This window comes from Aplosporella prunicola (genome assembly GCF_010093885.1).
Source record: "Aplosporella prunicola CBS 121167 unplaced genomic scaffold K452scaffold_16, whole genome shotgun sequence".
NCBI lineage: Eukaryota > Fungi > Ascomycota > Dothideomycetes > Botryosphaeriales > Aplosporellaceae > Aplosporella > Aplosporella prunicola.
Window position 1 is genome coordinate 866,527 of NW_022983544.1, and position 17,781 is coordinate 884,307.

General features: G+C 55.3%; 5 protein-coding genes across 5 annotated transcripts; 4 read left to right on the forward strand and 1 right to left on the reverse strand.

Annotated features, from left to right (window-relative positions):
- Positions 1-510: 510 nt before the first annotated feature.
- On the forward strand, positions 511-2,055 carry K452DRAFT_273618 (uncharacterized protein; the record flags this gene model as incomplete). Its single annotated transcript, XM_033539151.1, has 7 exons — positions 511-744; positions 819-930; positions 979-1,151; positions 1,206-1,316; positions 1,369-1,389; positions 1,441-1,810; positions 1,862-2,055. 7 exons carry the CDS (start codon positions 511-513, stop codon positions 2,044-2,046), a joined length of 1,206 nt encoding a protein of 401 aa, XP_033396508.1. The 3' UTR covers positions 2,047-2,055.
- A 2,701-nt stretch (positions 2,056-4,756) lies between these two features.
- On the forward strand, positions 4,757-5,880 carry K452DRAFT_51251 (uncharacterized protein). Its single transcript, XM_033546776.1, has one exon. It carries the CDS (start codon positions 5,060-5,062, stop codon positions 5,729-5,731), a length of 672 nt encoding a protein of 223 aa, XP_033396509.1. The 5' UTR covers positions 4,757-5,059; the 3' UTR covers positions 5,732-5,880.
- K452DRAFT_51263 (uncharacterized protein) lies at positions 5,881-12,223 on the forward strand. Its single transcript, XM_033546777.1, has 3 exons — positions 5,881-6,877; positions 6,933-7,266; positions 7,316-12,223. Exons 1-3 carry the CDS (start codon positions 6,029-6,031, stop codon positions 12,136-12,138), a joined length of 6,006 nt encoding a protein of 2,001 aa, XP_033396510.1. The 5' UTR covers positions 5,881-6,028; the 3' UTR covers positions 12,139-12,223.
- Positions 12,224-13,641: 1,418 nt separating this feature from the next.
- K452DRAFT_273624 (uncharacterized protein) lies at positions 13,642-15,182 on the forward strand. Its single transcript, XM_033539152.1, has 2 exons — positions 13,642-13,754; positions 13,815-15,182. The coding sequence occupies exons 1-2, from the start codon at positions 13,705-13,707 to the stop codon at positions 15,115-15,117; spliced, it is 1,353 nt and encodes a 450-aa protein (XP_033396511.1). The 5' UTR covers positions 13,642-13,704; the 3' UTR covers positions 15,118-15,182.
- Positions 15,183-15,184: 2 nt separating this feature from the next.
- K452DRAFT_309894 (uncharacterized protein) lies at positions 15,185-16,404 on the reverse strand (the record flags this gene model as incomplete). The annotated part of the gene is made up of 2 exons (XM_033543283.1): positions 15,185-15,842; positions 15,938-16,404. 2 exons carry the CDS (start codon positions 16,402-16,404, stop codon positions 15,185-15,187), a joined length of 1,125 nt encoding a protein of 374 aa, XP_033396512.1.
- Positions 16,405-17,781: the final 1,377 nt, after the last annotated feature.

Sequence of the window (17,781 nt, forward strand, 5' to 3'; positions counted from 1 at the left end):
CAAATTGGGTCGTTCCGCAGTCTGCATTTAACGCATCTGAGTTCAAGTCCTGTAACGTGGAATCAAAGTTGAAGGAGTTTGTGGCTCGGGCCTCGCTTTCAAATTGAAAAGTGGAATATAGAGTGGATGACGATCGCGGGTGGGAGAGGACACGGTATCCGACGGTAAGTGGGTCTGTGGTCAGCCCGGGCCTCGTACCAAGGTACCCCTCCCCCAGTGTGCTTCACACTCTATATTAGATAACCACGGACGGTAAGCAACTCCTTTATACTCTTTTACGCAAGTCGAGACTACCCCAAACGGTTACTTGTCAGAATGAGCCTCTTCGCTGGTGCTGGAACTAAGCTCGCGCTTCGGGCTCGCTCGAACTTGGTAAGCTTGCCGAAGCAGACATGGAGGCATTTCCATGGACGTAGAATTTCGCAGGCAAGGCTATGGTAAGTTGTCTCGGTTGATATATAAGAGCGCGGCTTATGCGATGGCAGGGATGCTCTTCAGTCGACGTGCGAGATGGCCGGCGCGAAAGACGGTGGCCTTAAGCGCCTCTCCTGCGATAATGACGACAAGATCGCGAGGGACTGGTTTGCGAGCGAGGCCCAGAAGTTGGGGTGCAAGTACGAGGTTGATGCTATGGGCTCGCAGTGGGCCACCCTCGAGGGCGAAAACAACGCTTTGCCTCCGATTGGGATCGGCTCGCACCTTGATAGTGTGGAGAGCGGGGGAAAGTTCGATGGTCCGCTTGGTGTATGTTTGATTTTCTCTGTATTTATTTGCTTGATGTTGAAGAAACGTCGCTGATGTACAATGGTGCGCCACAGGTGCTCACGGGGCTTGAAGTCGCCAGGGTTATAAAAGAGGGCGGGCGCAAGACGTATGCTCCGATCAGTGTAATCAATTGGACGAATGAGGAGGGAGCGAGGTTTCCTCCTGGTAAGTAGGCGGACCCTTTATTAGTAGAGAACTGACTGACAAAATAAGGTTGCATGGCGTCATCCGTGTGGTCAGGGGTCTTGGACATCGACTACGCTCACAAATGCACCGACACCGCCAACCGCAGCATCACCATCAAGGATGAACTAGCCCGGATCGGATACCTCGGCACGAAGAGCGTATCTAACAAGACTAACCCCTTGAGTGCTCACTTCGAGATTGTGCGTTTGGCCACTGTCACTGATTTGAGATTACTGTCAGCTAACATAAAATAGCACATCGAGCAAGGAACTCGACTTAAGAAAGCCGGAAAGGATGTCGGAGTCGTGGACAGCGTGCAAGGCATGCAGTGGTTTGATGTTTCACTACGCGGATTTACGAGACATGTGAGTTCACTCTGCGGCTGGAACGTTAATGTCAAAAACTAATCATCTTTAGACCGATACGACGCCCATGGACGTAAGTCGGAATCACTGATTCGGATGAAGTACTGACTAACTTCCACAATAGCTGCGACAAGATGCACTGGTCGGCGCCGCGCAAATCGTGCTCGAAGTGGAGCGAATCGGCCGTGCCTCTCAGACAGGCATGGCCACTGTATCTTTGTTCAAATCCTGGCCTCAAAGCTTTTGCAACATATCCGGATCTGTAGACTTTTCCTTCAGCATGCAGCACTCGTCACTTCCGGTTCTGAAGGACATGACGGCGCAAATAAAAGAGTTTGTGCACAAAGTTGCGAAGGAACGAGGTCTGGAGGTCGCAAAGTACGACAACATCGTCAACTTTGATCCTGTCAACTTCGATGCGCAGGCCGTTGCTTGTGTTGAGAATTCCGCCAAGGAAATGGGGTACAGTTATGAGAAACTCATTAGTCACACCGGTGAGTACTGCTTCCAAACACAGTAACTAGAGTGCTGATGAGATATCTTAGGCCACGACTCCATCTTCACAAACATGGTTTGCCCAACTGCGATGGTGTTCACACCCTGCCGAGACGGCATAAGCCACTCGCCTTTGGAGTATGCTTCTCCGGATAATTGCGGGATTGGAGCGCAAACTCTCTTGGGAGCAGTGTTGAAGTACGATGATATTTTGCGCCGGATGCACTCAAAATAGGATCATGATATGAGATCGGAGTCAGTTCCTCTTAAGTTCTAGTACACAGATTGTTAGAGTGAGTGAAAATTAACAACCCAACTTACTCTACGGCTACTCCCGTTTTTCAGTGAAGCCAGTAAAATCCGCAGTGCCACTAGTAACGTGCAACTCGTTGAGTTTTGCTTTGTATCAGGGGCTCGATCCACACAGGGAGAAAGTCCAGGGATCTGGAACGTTCATAGCGCTGCCTTAAGCCCTCTTAAGTGTCATGTTTCTGATGGATCGAAGCACGACACACCGTAACTTCTCCACGATAACGTAAGCCGAGGCTTGATTATGGCATCCCGGGATGGAGCAATGGCTAAGCACAACGGCACCAAACTTGATTGGGCATAGGTTCCGAGCAGAACGTGGTTGAAGCGGCCAGTGCCTTCGCACTGCTCGAAATACGGAAACAGGACATTGCTCCGAGATGACGCCTTTATTTAGCTACCCCGTATAATCGAATCCCTTAGTCAAACCACTGACCGTCTCAGGGATCTCGATGCCCGGAACAGCCTCGCCAGGAGTTAGGGGTTGATCTCGGGACAATCGAGCGGGCTGGTCCAGCGCTGTGGAATCTAGACTCTCGACTACAACCTCACTAACGGCTGCATTCGCGGCCCCTACGGATCAGCTCCAGGTCGTCGAGGGTCCCCAGCCACTCCTTTGCACGGTTCCCTGCTGGGGCCCATCGGAAGGAATGCCGAAGGCTCTGAGTTCACCGCTAAGAAGGATGCTCCCGTCTTTAGTTCCCTCGTTCTGCGCCGTCTTCGTGTCAGGCTCCGGCCCCGGCTGGATGATACGCGTCGATGTGCCGTCCCCCTGAAGCGCTTAACGCAGGCGAGATGATCTCGTAGATGTCTCCGATGCCAGTTTGTAGCTATTCTGGGATTTTCCACTTTACTGGATCTTCCTCGCATCTGTAGACGGTGAGCATTGTTCAAGTGTGTGTGATGATCTTCAAGACACAGGACTGTCTTGGGTAATCATGTGTCTGTCCACTTTGCTTTTTCATCACATATTGAATAAAGGATTTTAAATTTCGAGCCTCGGCAAGTTTCTCAACGACTTAAGAAATGAATGATAAGATTGTTGGGCGATAGACTGTCGTCCAGACCCGTGGGCCCACTGTGAGGGCTGACCGTCTTAAGACAGTGAAGCCCGAGTCGATTTTCATCAGGAAATCGATTGCCATTCCCACTCTCTACTAATCATGGCGAGTCTAACTTGACCTGAATGAAGAAAAGTCGTGAGTAAAAGGGAAAAGCGTTGGAAAGAGCTCGCATGAAGTTGATGTTACACGTGCAGATTGGCGATCCACCGTCGGCCAAAAAGACAGAGTAAGCTAATCCAAGCATGCAGGATATCCACCTTAGCGCCTTTGTGATCTTAGCGACAGGGGTCACCGGCAATTGTGGGTTTCGCGTGCCAAGGAGCAGAGCGGCTGATGCTTTACACTGCTTGCCTGAAATTTTGATCCTGGAACCCACGTGAAGGCAAGCATTGAGCATGTCAGTAAGCGATCTGGAGCGGGATCTGGGGCCCGAGACAACTCCATGGGGCAAGAGTCGTCGGCTCACCGGAAAGTGATGCTCGAGAGGGCTGTGTGGCATTGGGCCGTCCCCCTTTCTGGCTCACTGCCGCTTCATCCGTCGCGCAACGTCGCTCAGACCGTTACCTAGCAGCGAACCACTATCTGAAGCCCTTATCTTTCGGATGTCTGATAAATCCTTGACCGGTTGGTGGTGGTTGGCTCTTTACGTCATGCGGGGTAGGCAAGGCAAGGAACCCTTGAGGAAGGGACAAAATCAGGGACCAGTTTGTGTTCGGCCCTTCCACACTACCAGACAACTTTCTTTCCACTTCACAGCCCTTTGACATTTCACCCATCACTGCTATCATTGCTGCCCCCGCAAAACAGGGGCGATAAAGGCAGGCGGTGAAGTCGCTGGGTCCCCCTTTCCACATGGCCGGCATCGCCGACCTCACCCTGCTACGATCGCCCCCAACTTGCGCAAGTTACCCACCGCACAAAAGAATGCGGGCCCGCGGGATTTCTGCCGTGAAAGGACATTCTGACCGACTCTTACCTCCACGCCGGGACTTCCAGAAGGTAAGAGAAGGGTTCCTCAGGCCGATTTGAGTGGTTCCTGGTCTTCGGCGAGCCGCCGGCCGACAGCGGCTCGGCGGGTCCATCAGGGTGTGCATGAACTTCATGTAAGCAATGCACCCCACTTGCACGAAGATTCGACTTCGCCACTGCATGCAAGTAAATGCCCATTACTGCAAATCCACAGTGTCCACTTTCTTGCAGCCATATCGGATAGACCAAGCTCTCGGTATCGGTCTCGGCGATCTCTCGCGAGACATGAAGGATGGTAGCTTGGGCGTCAACGGCTCACGCTACGGCATCTGATGCAGAAGATTGCTTCCTAGTAGGGGATATGCTGCAGAAGCGTCTCAAGAGCACGGGATAGACAGGGTGTGAGACACGGGTAGGAGGCGCGGGAAGAAATTGCTGCTGCAGGTAGCCATGGAGGCCTAGTCGGCCGCGTGATTGCGGATACCCTCTCAGCCTCTCAAGCAAGCGGGCACGTTCCACAGACTGCTATTGTTAGGATTTTGGCGGAGGCAGTGTCGCATAGCGCAGACAATCATGCCCTCTGGGTCTGAGCCGCTCGACGTCGGCCCGCAACGGATATCTTGACGGCCCATTTTTGGGCAATTGAACGGCAAAAAAACGACCAAAGAGGACAAGAAGAACACTGATACGAGCTGCAAAATGAGGTGTCTCACCACTGCCGGGGTCCAATATTGGCACGGTCGGCCGCTTCCGGACTACGGCTGGAGATCTGCCAGAGAGTTCCCGTCGCGGGCAGGCCGTTCAGGGGAGGGTGTTATGAAAGTGGATGGCGATGCTCTCGTCCCACGCGGCTGGGCGTCAAAGGGCCGATAGGGTGCATGAAGAGAGTGTGGCAGCCGTGCGTCCATGTCTTTCAGCTGCGACGCGTCGGCCGCGTGGCTTTGGCTGGACCGGCGTAGGCGTCGAATGAAAGAGGGAGAAGGGAGCCGCAATGGCGGTGGCTTGAAACGGCGGCCGGTGGTGGTAGTGGTGATGGTAGTGGTGGTGCGGGAGGAAGAGCGCAACGGTGGCGGCGTGGCCGAGGCTAGTTTACCACCAGCTATCACCACGTCGCATTGCCCAGGGGCTGCGCCGTCGCCGGGGGCGGAATCGCGTGCGCAGAAGCGGAAGGGGACCAGTGGACGAGGGGGGAGGACTCGGGCAGCCGGTGGTCCTGGTGGGCGGGGACGTTTGGTCGTTGCGCTGGCCGGGCCTCGCGTGGGGCCGCCTGTGCCCGTCCTCATCGAGTTAAACGGAGCCCCGGGCCGGCCCACACGCCGAGCCTCTCTCTCACCGCTCGACCTCCACGCTAATTCTCACTATAGCATCTTTTTTCTCACCACCACTACCACCCTAACTGTCGCCTGCGCCCACCGGCCAATGCCATCGCCATATCACCGTGCGCCCGTGCCCGACATGAGATCAGCCTGCATCTTCTGCGCTGGCGGCCATTGGCCCTGCTGCGCGCACCGCTGCCCAGCGCCGGCCGACCAGACGCCCGGCGTGTGGCCATACGAAGGCACCGCCCTCCATGACTAGCCGAGCGATCCACCGCGTCCCTCTGGCCGGATCGTCTTGCTTTTCGTCGCAAGGGCCGTTAGTCATGCAACTCACACCAATCTCTGTCCCCGACCTGTATGATCGTGCTCCTATTCGTATGACCGTTTGGCGAAATGAGGCCCAAGATGACGTTCCGGCGTGAATGAACGAACCGTATATCTCGCGCCTCGCAGCTCGCATCCGGCCTCCCCCAACAAACCACGTCTACTCACCCTCAGTCTCTCCCTCAAAGAAACCAATACCTCGGCTCCAAAGCGGAGTGATCAGCAGTGACCAATGCACCCTAAGGCCAGAGACACGAAGACCCTTTCGCTGCCTGGGCGCCGGAAGCACCGCGTTCGGAAGGGCGTTGCCGATGTGTTGGGCGCACTGGGCCTACGTGGTGCCGGAGAAGAGGGTAGGGCTATGCAACCGAAAGCTCTAGATTTGTTCCATGCAGTTAACACTGGCTCTCTCCCTGCAGGAAGCGTGACAAGCACCCCATCTCTTGTTTCACGCTCCGCCAACGAGGACCTCTCGGACACGCAGTCCTCGCACTCCACCGACCCCGACATGTCTATCCTCAGCAACCTCAAGAAGGCGCACCATAAAAGCGCGCCCGCCCCCACCAGCAACCCCCGACCTCAGCAAAAGCCCTCCCAACCCACCCCCAAGAGAACCACCTCTGTGCCTTCTGCCAAGAACGAGCCAGACAGGATGTCGGTCAACTCTATCCCCGCAACCCTCGTCTCCGACACGACGATAGCCCAAGAGGACTCCACCCTCGGCATGCTCAACAAGGCCAAGGCCTCGGTGCGGAATAAGTCGCCTCCCCCCCGCAGCAGGCAGTCCACCACTGTCCACGATGCTGTGCGGTCGCTCAGGATAAAATTGGAGGAGGAGATCAAGTCGTCGAATGACGCATGGCTGGCCACTGGCCTCGCCATTGAGGGCTTCCTCAACTACATTGGTGCGGAGCGGTTGAGGCGCATGCCCGCCAAGGGCAGCAGGTGGGACAAGATTCTCAAGTGGGCTGAGGATTTCGCCATCACCCTTTCCCTGTTCGAGGAGGCGGTTGAGTCTACCATTGCTTCCAGCAAGGAGGCCGTAGAACTCATCTTGGGATGCCTCCAGCTCCTTCTCCAGGTAAGTCGTCGCCGTACATGCCTCAGGCACAAATCTCGAACTAACGCGATGATAGTTGGGCCCCAGCCAGGGCGTAGCCATGGAGAGGGCTTTCTCCATTTTCCACGAGTACGGCCTCATCTTTGGCTTCTACATCAAGAACTACGGGCTTCTGCGCTCCATTCCTGAGACTCGCCAGGAGATGAGCTTCGCTTTGGCCGACATGGTCAACCTGGTCGTCGAGATTACCGTTCACTACCGGAAGAGCATCCGGACCATGTCGGCGGAGATGGTCACGGTCGACTTCACCATAACTTTTGGCTCTCAGATGGAGTCGTTTATCCTGCGCAGGGACAGGATTACCGACCACATGTGGACCTACCAACTGAAGCACTCCCCAGAGATTACTGGTAATGCCCTCGCTTTGTCAAAATATGACATTAAACTAACAAAATACAGAAATCCAAGTCTCTATCGAGTCTATCCGCCAGTGGCTGCTGCCCCAGGACCGTACCCTGCAGGCTCTGTCTACCAGGCGCGGAGCTGCTCGCGCCTCCCGCGCCGAGTTCACCTGCGAGTGGTTCGACAGATGTCTCATTGACTTCTTCCGCAGCAGGGACGGTGTCTTGACCGTCAGTGCCGAAACCGGTGCCGGCAAGACTGCCCTCCACGGTTGGATTTTGGAGCGTCTGCAGAGGCCCGTCAGCCGCAGGACTTACTCCGCCGTTGGGGCTTCTATCAGCACCCAGACTCCTGCTCTTGCGACGCAGATCAACCTGATCAAGGAGCTGCTCGTGCAACTGTTGGACCAGAACGTTGGCAATGTTGCCCTTTACAGGTGCCTTGCCAACGTGCTCGAGCTCGACTCCAACACCACCAGCGAGGCTGACGCCGAGGATGCCCTTTGGTACACCCTCGAGACTGCCATCAAGCCTTGCAAGAACATTGTTCTCGTCATTGACGGCCTCGATGCCCTCCAGGGCGAGGAGGTTGACAAGCTGGAGGCTTTCGAGAGGCTGCACGACATTGCGAGCAAGAATAAGAATGTCCGCGTCATCGTTCTGACCCGGCCGTTCGCTGTTCCCTTCCCCAAGCCTACGCGCCAGGTCGTTATGGATTCTGAGCGCACGGCTGAGGATGTCAAGCACATCACTCGCGCATTCCTCCAGACTCGGGGCTTCACCAACCCGCATGAGATCGATGAGGTGGTTGAGGAAGTTGCTCAGCGCAGCAAGGGTTCCTTGACCTGGACCGACATGACTCTGCAGCTGATGCAGAAGGAGGCGAGCGTGCCTGACATGCTCAACGCTGCCAAGCAAGTTCCTTCCACTCTTGCGGAGGTTCTCGACAAGCACATCAGCACGCTTTCTCTCAAGGGCGATGCCCGCCTTATGCTCGGTTGGCTTCTGGTTGCCGACAGGCCGCTGACCACTGCCGAGGTGCAGACCCTGCTGGAGCTCAACATCCAGAAGGGCACTCACCAGCCAAGGCCTACGAATATCGTCGAGGATATTCAGCGCTCTTGCGGCCCCCTGGTCACCGTGCAGGACAAGACTGTCCGTTTCCGCAATGAGTCTGTGCGCCAGCACTTGCTGAACCTCAGCAAGGAAGGCAAGCAGCTGCTCAGCCCGGCCGAGGCCCACCGCGACCTCACCACCAGGCTTTTGTTGTACAACAAGGTTTGTGTTACGCGCAACACCGAGCCCTCCCTGGACAAGCTGCCGCGCAAGGAAGTTGCCTCCCTCTTCCAGTCCAACCCCCTGCTGGAGTACTCTGCTCGCAACTGGGTCAAGCACTTCAAGCTTTCCCCCTTCTTTGCCGAAGGCCAGCCGCAGCCTGCTACTCCTGAGCTGAAGAGCGTCTTCCCCAACTCCACCGTTCTTCCTCTCCTGGAGAAGAACTGCTGGGATAAGCAGGCTCTGACCAGCAAGGTTAACGATCTCCACGTCCTGGCTCTCCGCATCCGTCAGAACGCTCTTGGCGAGAACAACCGCGCTGTCATGCAGAACGCCATCAACGTTGCTCAGTCGTGCGAGAAGCGCAAGAGCCCTATCGAGGCCAGCAAGTACTACCACCAGGCTGCCAAGCTGGGCCAGAGTGTTCTCGGCAAGTCCAACGACCTCGCGGTCGCTTGCGCTGCTGCTTCGGTGAACTGCACTGAGGGCATCGAGCAGAAGACCCGTACTGAGGACGTCGCTCGCCGCGAGGAAATGCTCAGGTACATTGTGGACACTGGCAAGCAGCAGCAGGGTGCCGCCAGCGACTTGGCTGCCAAGTACAAGACTAAGCTTGCTCAGCTGTACACGGACATCCAGGAGAATGAGAAGGCTGAGGACATCTACCGCGAGATGTACCAGACTACCGTCAAGCAGCACGGTGAATTCTCGCGCGAGGCTAACACCGCGTCTGCTAAGCTCAGGACCGTTCTCGTCAAGGAGGACAGGCATGAGGATATTGTTCAGTACACTCAGCCTATCTTCGAGACTGCTGAGAGGAACCTGGAGATCTTCGACATTCGCCGTGTTGAGATCACTCTCCGCATGGCCGAGACCTACGAGGAGAAGCAGGATCTGGTCCGTGCCGAGGAGCTTTACATTGCTCTCTGGCGTGGCCTTAGCGATCACTGCCGTACTCACGCTGCTGCCGCGGATGCTCACGAGCGCAAGGTCCAGATCAGTCTTGCGTATGCGAACTTCCTCAAGAGGCACAACCGCCAGGCTGAGGCTGAGAACATCCTCCACGGCGTCTGGCTCGACTACCAGCACCGTGACAACAAGAGCGACGGCCTTGTTAAGCAACTCAAGCACGTCGGTGAGGAGCTTTCGGCTATGGGTATCCTCGAGACTGCCATCAGCGTCTTCAAGAACATCTGGGGTCACTTCAAGAGCAACGGCAAGCAGACCTCTGCTGAGGCTGTTGCCACTGCTGTTGCTCTGGCTGATACCGTGCAGCGCAAGGCCGAGTCCATGAAGGCGAAGAAGGAGGCGGCCCGCGCGGTTGCTGGTCCTGACGTCATCGAGGACGACATCGATATCAGCGATGATGAGGGAGACGAAGAAGCCGATGGCATCATGGACGAGGTCGTCGAAGCTGCTATCGCGGCTCACACGGTTCCGGCGGCGCCCAAGCCCGGCGAGGTTGCTGAGAGCAAGGAGACTGCTCTGGAGACCTGCGAGAAGCTTTCGCTGTTCTACATGAGCAAGGGCCGCTGGACTGATGCGGTCAACGTTCTGCACAAGACGCTCCTGAAGCTCTGGCCCAACCTCGGTATCGAGGGCAAGTATGGCTTCCCCAAGTCCTACACTGCCGAGGCCATCAAGCTTGCTCGCCGCCTCGCTCTGTGCCACACTGAGAGCAACCAGACGGAGCAGGCGGAGAAGATCTATGCCTTCCTGTTCCACTCTGCCCGCTCCAGCCTCAGCATCCAGGATGAGCTTGTCGTCGAAACTTCGAACGACTTGATCGCCTTCTACGAGCGCACCAAGCAGTACATCAAGATTCTCCAAATCCACGAGCTGCTGCTTGAGAGCTACCGCACTGCTTTGGGATCTAGGAACCCGCTGACCATCAAGACGCTCTACACCATGGGTGACCTTTGCCTCAAGTACCACATCAAGGGAGCTGACCGTTACTACTTCGAGGTGGTCAAGGCCCTCAAGGACAACACCGGCGTGCTCAGCAAGGAGTCCCTGCCTGCCTCGCTCAAGCTTTCCAAGATCTACTATGAGCAGAAGCGCTGGCAGGAGGCTCGCGTCGTGTATGCCTCCCTCTGGGCCACGTTCACCAAGCACGGTAAGGAGTACGGTATCACCCCTGAGACTGCTCAGGTCCTCTACAGGCGCTATGTCACCATCCTGGACACCCATCTCAAGGTCGACAGCGAGGAGACTCGCCGTCTCGCTATCGAGTACCGCGACACTTGCCACGAGGTCTATGGACCCGACCACGTCATCACCATCCACGCCAACTTGCAGCTTGCGGAGGTCTACCGCAATAGCCCCGAGCACCACGAGGAGGCCCTCAAGATCTGCGAGACCGTGGTTGCCAAAGTCAACGAGACTCCTGAAAAGGCTAGGTCGGCGAGCCAGCTCACCATTATTGCGACTGCCAAGCGCCACCTTGCCGCGCTCTACTCCGCCCAGGCTAAAACTACCCCCGAGTCTACTGACAAGGCCGTCACGCTGTGGAAGGAGCAGTTCGAGGCGCACAAGAAGCAGCACGGTCCTTCGGGCAAGGTCACTCTGGCTACCCTGGCCGCGCTGGCTGCTGCGTACAGCAAGTCTGACAAGCCCGAACTGCACTCTGCCGCCAACAAGCAGCTCCAGTCCGCCACGGTCGAGGTGCTCACCACTGAGAAGGACTCCACCAAGCTATTCGACTCCGCTGTTGCGCTCGCCAAGACGTTTAACGCCTGTAAGTACACCGAGCAGGGATGGGCCTTGTTGCGCGAGCTGCGCCGCCAGATTATCGCCAAGGAGACCCGCGCTACTCACAAGTACAACGTCCCCCTTCCCGACTCTGTTGACCGCCGCTCGCTCGTCTTCGTCGCTGCCTTTGAGGGTACGCTTCGTGATGAGGAGAACAAGGGAGGCTTCTCCGACGTCATGACCGACTTGCTCACTGAGAGCATCTTGCATGACCGGTACCAGCTGTCCTTCAACCAGAAGAACATCAGCCCAGAAATCAAGCTGTTCGACGGTGCTCGTCTCTACACCTTCCTCAAGGGCAAGGAGCAAAGCGCTGAGCAGTGCGTTGCCGTTGAGAACGCCTTGTACGGCCTCTTCATCGAGCAAGCCGGCGCCAACATCAAGACTAGCCCCGAGGCCACTCGTGCTTTCTTGATCACTGTGCTGGAGGAGCTGAGCAGGTACAGCCACCACGAGGATCTGACGGTTGTTGCATGCATCGCCGGCACCAGCAAGGTTCGCGCCCTGCTGGAGCGCGAGCAGTTCGTGCAAGCGTACGAGATTGCTCTGTGCTTGTACCAGTTTGTTTCTTCGCGTGGAGGCTTCAAGGACCCCAAGAACATTGCCAGTAGCTTCAAGCTGTCTCTGTACCTTGCCGGTCTCGGAGTGCCGAAGACGAATGACTTCAAGCTGCAGGCCAGGATGGTCGAGCTGTCGACGACTGTCCTGCGCGAGACGCTGGCTGCCTGCAAGAGTCAGAACATTGACCTCGTGCAGCTCCAGGCCAGTGAGCTCAACAACCTTGTTCGCCTGATGGGCGAGCAGAAGAACTACATCGATCTCGAGGTGAGCTTGCCCCAATTCCAACCCCTCTGAACCATCATACTAATACGTTTTTTTACAGTGGCTTCTCACCCAGCTCTGGAACTCCCGTCTGGTGCAAGCCTCTTGGTCTGCGACCACCGTCATTGCCGTGGGCAGACGTCTCGTGGAGGTTCTGTTCTGCCGCAACAAGCAGTGGGCTGCCATTTCCCTGTGCGAGAGCATGTGCTACAACTTGCGCCGCACTTGGGGTCTGTTGGACCAGGTCACTATTGAGATGACCAACCTTCTCTCCTCGCTCTACGTCACCGTCAACCGTCTCGACGATGCCATGGACCTCCACGAGGAGATCGTGCGCACCGAGATGTCTGACGAGACCGACGAGCAGATGCCCGAGGACCTTGCGAGCCAGCTAGTCCTCCACCAGGTCGAGCTGATGAGGCGCATCTACGGGCGCCAGGGCGGCTGGCTTGACGACGAGATTGAGAACCACACGGATCTCATCGCGCACGTCATCGAGGAGTTCTCCGACGAGCCTCAATGGGCCAACATGGATGCCTCCGACAAGTGGAGCACCAAGGCTCCGCCCGCGCACGACACGGTCGGTCTCTTCGTGCCCCCGAGCACCTGGGAGTTTGTCGACGTTCAGCAGAAGAAGAAGCCAGAGCACCTGCTCCGCTGGCTGCAGCTCAACCGCCAGATGTCCTTTGGCGACCTCGCCCTCGAGGTCAGCAAGGAAAGAGCCAATGGCGTCAACGGCACGGTACCTAACGGTCGCCTGGTCAATGGCCATTGAATAAGTCTTGTTCTGTCTTCCCTTGCGCTTTGGAGGTTTGTGGCGCTTGTTTCATGTTTTCGTTGGATAGTATGGCTGTGGGTCATCAGGATCGGCCAGGAGTTGGGTGCTTCGTCATTGTGTTGCGCGTGCTTTTTGGTTTGCGTGTTTGCTGTACCTGTGTCTTGAGTTGGGCTGTACGATGGGCTGTAATATCTTGTTGGGTTGTATTCTGTCTGGATTTCTGTATCCTGTATCTCTATCTCATTATACTTGTATTCTGTAGTCTTGTGTCATTAGCTGTACGCCTTGTAATTCTATCTGTACTTCAAAAGCATCGCTCCGGCGTACGACTTGCGAAGGATCGGCATGGGCTTGTCGCAATGTCGGACCCCGCACCGGCTACGAGTAACGTGGACCGACCGAACCCCTGGGGATGCGCGTATGGAGATTGTGGCGTTTTTCTGGTTGTCTTGTTGGATTGAGGCTCCGGACGATGATTTCGTGGTGTCAAGGAAATCCCCCCGGCAATGGTAAAGGTTAGGTGATGTCGACAGCATAGTGTCATACTGGAAGGCTAGGTCTACGAGTACACGTAGACAGACGGTGCCCATTACCGGTTGCAAGCGGCGATGAGAAGATTCGTCGTCGGTGGCTGCCAAGCACGGTAGGTGGGCAAGACTATGACGTAACCGGCATGTCACCAACCGCATCCTTCATTTACCCCACGCCGAGCCGGGTACTACTGCGCCATGTAAGACCTACCTGCAATCCTTCCATCCGTCTATCTACTTCAGCCTCACTGTGTCACAGCAACACCCGGGTAGACACGTTTTCTCCAAATCATGCATGGAAAGCGCGAGGAAGACATTCCGCATGAGCACCGCCTCCACAGGTAAGCTCGCTTCACCTCTTCCACTCCCGCCGTCTACCCAAATCTGACATGCATTTCAAGGGTCGGTGATTGGCTGCCAGGCGACCATCGGGTGCACAAAGAGTGGCTGAGTGGCATTATCGATCATGTCGACAGCAACCCAAAAGACTTGCACCCTGTCCTGAAGGAGTTCCAGGACTTGATTGAGAACAACTCCCGCGTCTACTGCCTAGTGTCATCCATGTTTGAGCAGATCCCGACCAAGAAACCATATGCCCGGGACCCAACTGGCGCCAAGCAAATTCGTGACTACCCTCACATGCTCCAGCTTCTCAATCATCTGATGACCACTGCTCCCCACTGGAATGACAAGTCGGAAAAAGTGGGCATGGTCGGCCTACCTATCAACGCAGTCCTGGACTGGCCCATGGGAACGCCGAGCGGCTTCGCTCTCTTTATGGATCCCGACGTCAATGCCATGTTGAAAAAAGTACTCAATGCCTGGGGAGAATTTCTGCAGTCCGAGAATTCAGCTAAGCAGGCCTTAAACGAGAGCTCGAGCGGTTGGTTCAGCACCACTGGAAAATCTGACCTAACCGCTGTGTCCAACAAGGCGGCTAGCCAGTCACACAACTTTGAAGACATATTCGATTGCGATCCTTCTAAGCCCTACCATGGCTTCAAGTCTTGGGACAATTTTTTCACAAGAACATTCAAGGAAGGCGTCCGACCTGTTGCTTCTCCGGACGACGACAACGTCATTGCTAACTCTTGTGAGTCTAAGCCTTACGACTGTCAGTACAACTGCAAGTTGCGCGACAAGTTTTGGATCAAGGGCCAGCCATATTCTGTCCTGGACATGCTTGCTCACGACAAGTTGGCACTAAAGTTTGATGGTTGCACTGTCTACCAAGCCTTCCTGTCCGCACTGAGCTACCATCGCTGGCATGCACCGGTCAGTGGTAAGATCACTAAAGCCTACGTCAAGGATGGCACATACTACTCAGAACCTCTGTTTGAGGGCATTGGGGATCCGGCAAACAAATCCGGCGACAAGATCGATATGGGAGGAGAAACCACCTGTCAAGGTTACCTTACTGCCACCGCGACGCGCGCCATTATTTTCATTGAGGCCGACAATCCGGCAATCGGACTTATGGCATTCCTCGGAGTCGGTATGGCAGAAGTTTCCACCTGCGAGATCACAGTCAAGGAAGGCCAGCATGTCAAGAAAGGCGATGAGATAGGGATGTTCCATTTTGGAGGGTCCACTCACTGTCTCATGTTCCGGAAGGGCGTTGATGTACAAGGTTTCCCCGAGCCTGGTCGCGAAGAAAACGTACCAGTGAGGAGCCAGGTCGCAGTCGTCAAAAACGGCAAGTAGATTGATTTTGGTGCTATGATTGAACAACCACATCTTAGCGTGTAACTGAATGACGAACCTTCAAGGACTACAAGCAGTGCGCCCTAAACAAGTCAAGCTTCTCGCCGTGAATTGTTCCTTGAAATCCGTCCCCGCGAACAAACGCTCCGTTGATAATGAACTTGTAATGGAGCCTTTGGTCCACATCCATACTCTTGATCCCGCCACAGTGCGCCTCAACATAAGCCCCGGAGGGCCTCACAACGCCGAAGGAAACACCGCGTTCATCATTGCTGAGTTTTTGAAGCCCAGCATTAACATCTATGTTTGCACGGCCTCTGAGCTTGGGCGGCTGAAAACCCGACTCGCAAGATGTGTAAGCAAAGCTCTGCATGTCAGTCTTGTCCCGGACAGAAGTACTATTTTCGAAGACATAGATGGCCGAGCTCCGCGCCTCGGCCGCAGCGCCCCGCGCAATGGATGCGCACGCCACAGCGCCGGCGGCCTTTCCCTCGCTCAGGTAAGATGCCTTGGCCTCGGTGCTCAAGGGAGCCAGGCTGCCGGGTAAGTCGATGCCCGCGACGACGTAGCCGAGTATCCCGGCCGCATTGTTGATCAGGCTCTGCGCTTGCTCCTGGTGGCGCTGCGCGCTGGCTTTGCTGTGCGCGAGTCCGTTTTGCGCCGATCCCGAGTAGGGGACGTAGGCGCCGTTGGGGTCGGTGCCTGTGCCGGTGCCGGTGGCTGCACTTGTGGGCGGTTAGTGTGTTGGGTTGTTGGACCTGGGTTTAAGGGATGGAAAGAGGAGGAAAGGGTGGGAAGGGTGTTGTATATGGGAGCTTACGACGACGCGTTCCCGGCTGCATTGGTGGAGATGTGCACGTGGAGTCTGTCGGCCTGCGACTTGGCGCTGGAGTACGAGCTGCGGCTGTCCCTGTTGATGACGGACTGGATGTCGGGGACGGCGTCGACGGGCGCCGGGCCGGGAGTGTCGGGCTTGTCGAACTGCGCGACCAGGAAGTCCAGCAGCGATTTTGAGATCTTGGGCTCGCAGTCTTCGCAGTTGGTCTTTACCGTGTAGGTCGGCTGGCTATTGTTGAGCGTGGTGGCGTAGACGGTGTACGAGTCCGGCTGCTTGATGTCTTGCTCCACGTCGCCGGTGATGACTTGCAGTGGGCGGAAGTAGTTTTGGAGCTCAGGGGTACCGATCTCGAAGTCTTCGAGACTTGGTGGTGATGCGGATGGGCTGAATGCCTCGCAGCTGGTCAACAGCAGGTGAAACAGCCCGAGGAGAGTGTAGGTAGGAGCCATGCCTGGTACAGCCTACCGGGCGCCGCGGAACTGGACTGGCAGTGTGGTGACTTGGTAAGTGAGGAATGCAATCTGAAGAGACGGGACGGAGTGTTTATATACCTAGATGTCAGCAAGGTGCATGTATACTTCGAAGGACTTTGTCTTACATTCCTGGTTCTGCTGGACGGGCATTTATAAGACCTAAGAGGTCGAGAGAGAGTGCCGTTTAAACATCACTGCGGCGGACAGCTCGAGGGGAGGTGCATCTCTAATCTTGTCCATCGGGTCAACCAATAGGACAGGCACATGGTGCTTTACCGTGCTGCCTAGTCGGATATCGGCCCACATACTTTGGGGCAGTCATGCCTCGATAATAGTAACCACGTGGATTGGGGGAGTTTAATCAAACTGTCCCATCGTGACCTATCCAATTCTTACGGACTCTTCTCCTTCGATCCTTGGTAAATCCTGACCCTTTTGAATCTAACAGAAACATTGTTGCGATTTCGACAACTGTTCTTGCAATTAGTGTAATAGCAGTGCCTATTTAGTGAATGAGCAAGTCAGTGGGATCTAGAAAATGATGCGGTTTGCGTATGCTCGGGAAATGTCGCGCGGAAATCCAAGGAAGCTTTACGCGGGCTGGTACATTCCACCATTTCTGTTGGGAAGCTATCCGCAACTTAGCTCCGCCAAAGTATGCAAGGGTTTTTTGATCTCCACTTTGTTCATGCATGATGCTTTTCAGATACTGGACGAGTTGAAACGCTATGATTACGACTACGGATTGTTGGCATGCCGAATGAACTTATACTATGCAGCAACAGTGACTTATAGAGCACTCCGATTCTTCTCCTTCGTAGTAGCAGTTCATCAATTTAAAAAGATGATGCTCAGAGTCAAAGGCTTTCTCCAGCAGACCTATTAAGCGGTCTGTAGGTGAACTTTAATTTTAAGATAATTGTGATGAGTGAGGAAATATCAAGAGGGCTGAAGTCCGCAATACTTACTAAAAATCTACGATGGCCTCGGACGAGGATTTTCAAATCCAGGGTTTTTTGTAATAACTGAAGGCATCTTCTGGGCAAGAAACTCATCTTATGCGGCGCAAACCGCGCTGTTCTGCCCTCGCAGCTCTGTCGTCATGGCCCGCGAGAATATGGCTGTGTGGAACCTCCATGCATTTTCCTCGCCCGCGGCGCAGAAGGCCAAGCACTTTTCTGTGTGACCAAATTATTTGCCAAGCGCCAATATGAGAGATAGAATATGAGAGCTGGCTTCGAAAACCTTGTTCCAGTACGCTGATAATCGCGAATAACGTGCTGGAACTAATTTTAGAGTCGCCAAAATACGATGGACTAAAACCATGCGCAAGTTTCCAGAGAGGCAGACAGA

Coding starts and splice junctions, on each gene's coding strand:
- K452DRAFT_51251 (XM_033546776.1), top strand. CDS start 5,060: ATGTCTTTCAGCTGCGACGCGTCGGCCGCGTGGCTTTGGCTGGACCGG.
- K452DRAFT_51263 (XM_033546777.1), top strand. CDS start 6,029: ATGCACCCTAAGGCCAGAGACACGAAGACCCTTTCGCTGCCTGGGCGC. Junction 6,878..6,932: donor GCCTCCAGCTCCTTCTCCAG/GTAAGTCGTCGC, acceptor ACGCGATGATAG/TTGGGCCCCAGCCAGGGCGT. Junction 7,267..7,315: donor GCACTCCCCAGAGATTACTG/GTAATGCCCTCG, acceptor AACAAAATACAG/AAATCCAAGTCTCTATCGAG.
- K452DRAFT_273624 (XM_033539152.1), top strand. CDS start 13,705: ATGCATGGAAAGCGCGAGGAAGACATTCCGCATGAGCACCGCCTCCAC. Junction 13,755..13,814: donor CATGAGCACCGCCTCCACAG/GTAAGCTCGCTT, acceptor ATGCATTTCAAG/GGTCGGTGATTGGCTGCCAG.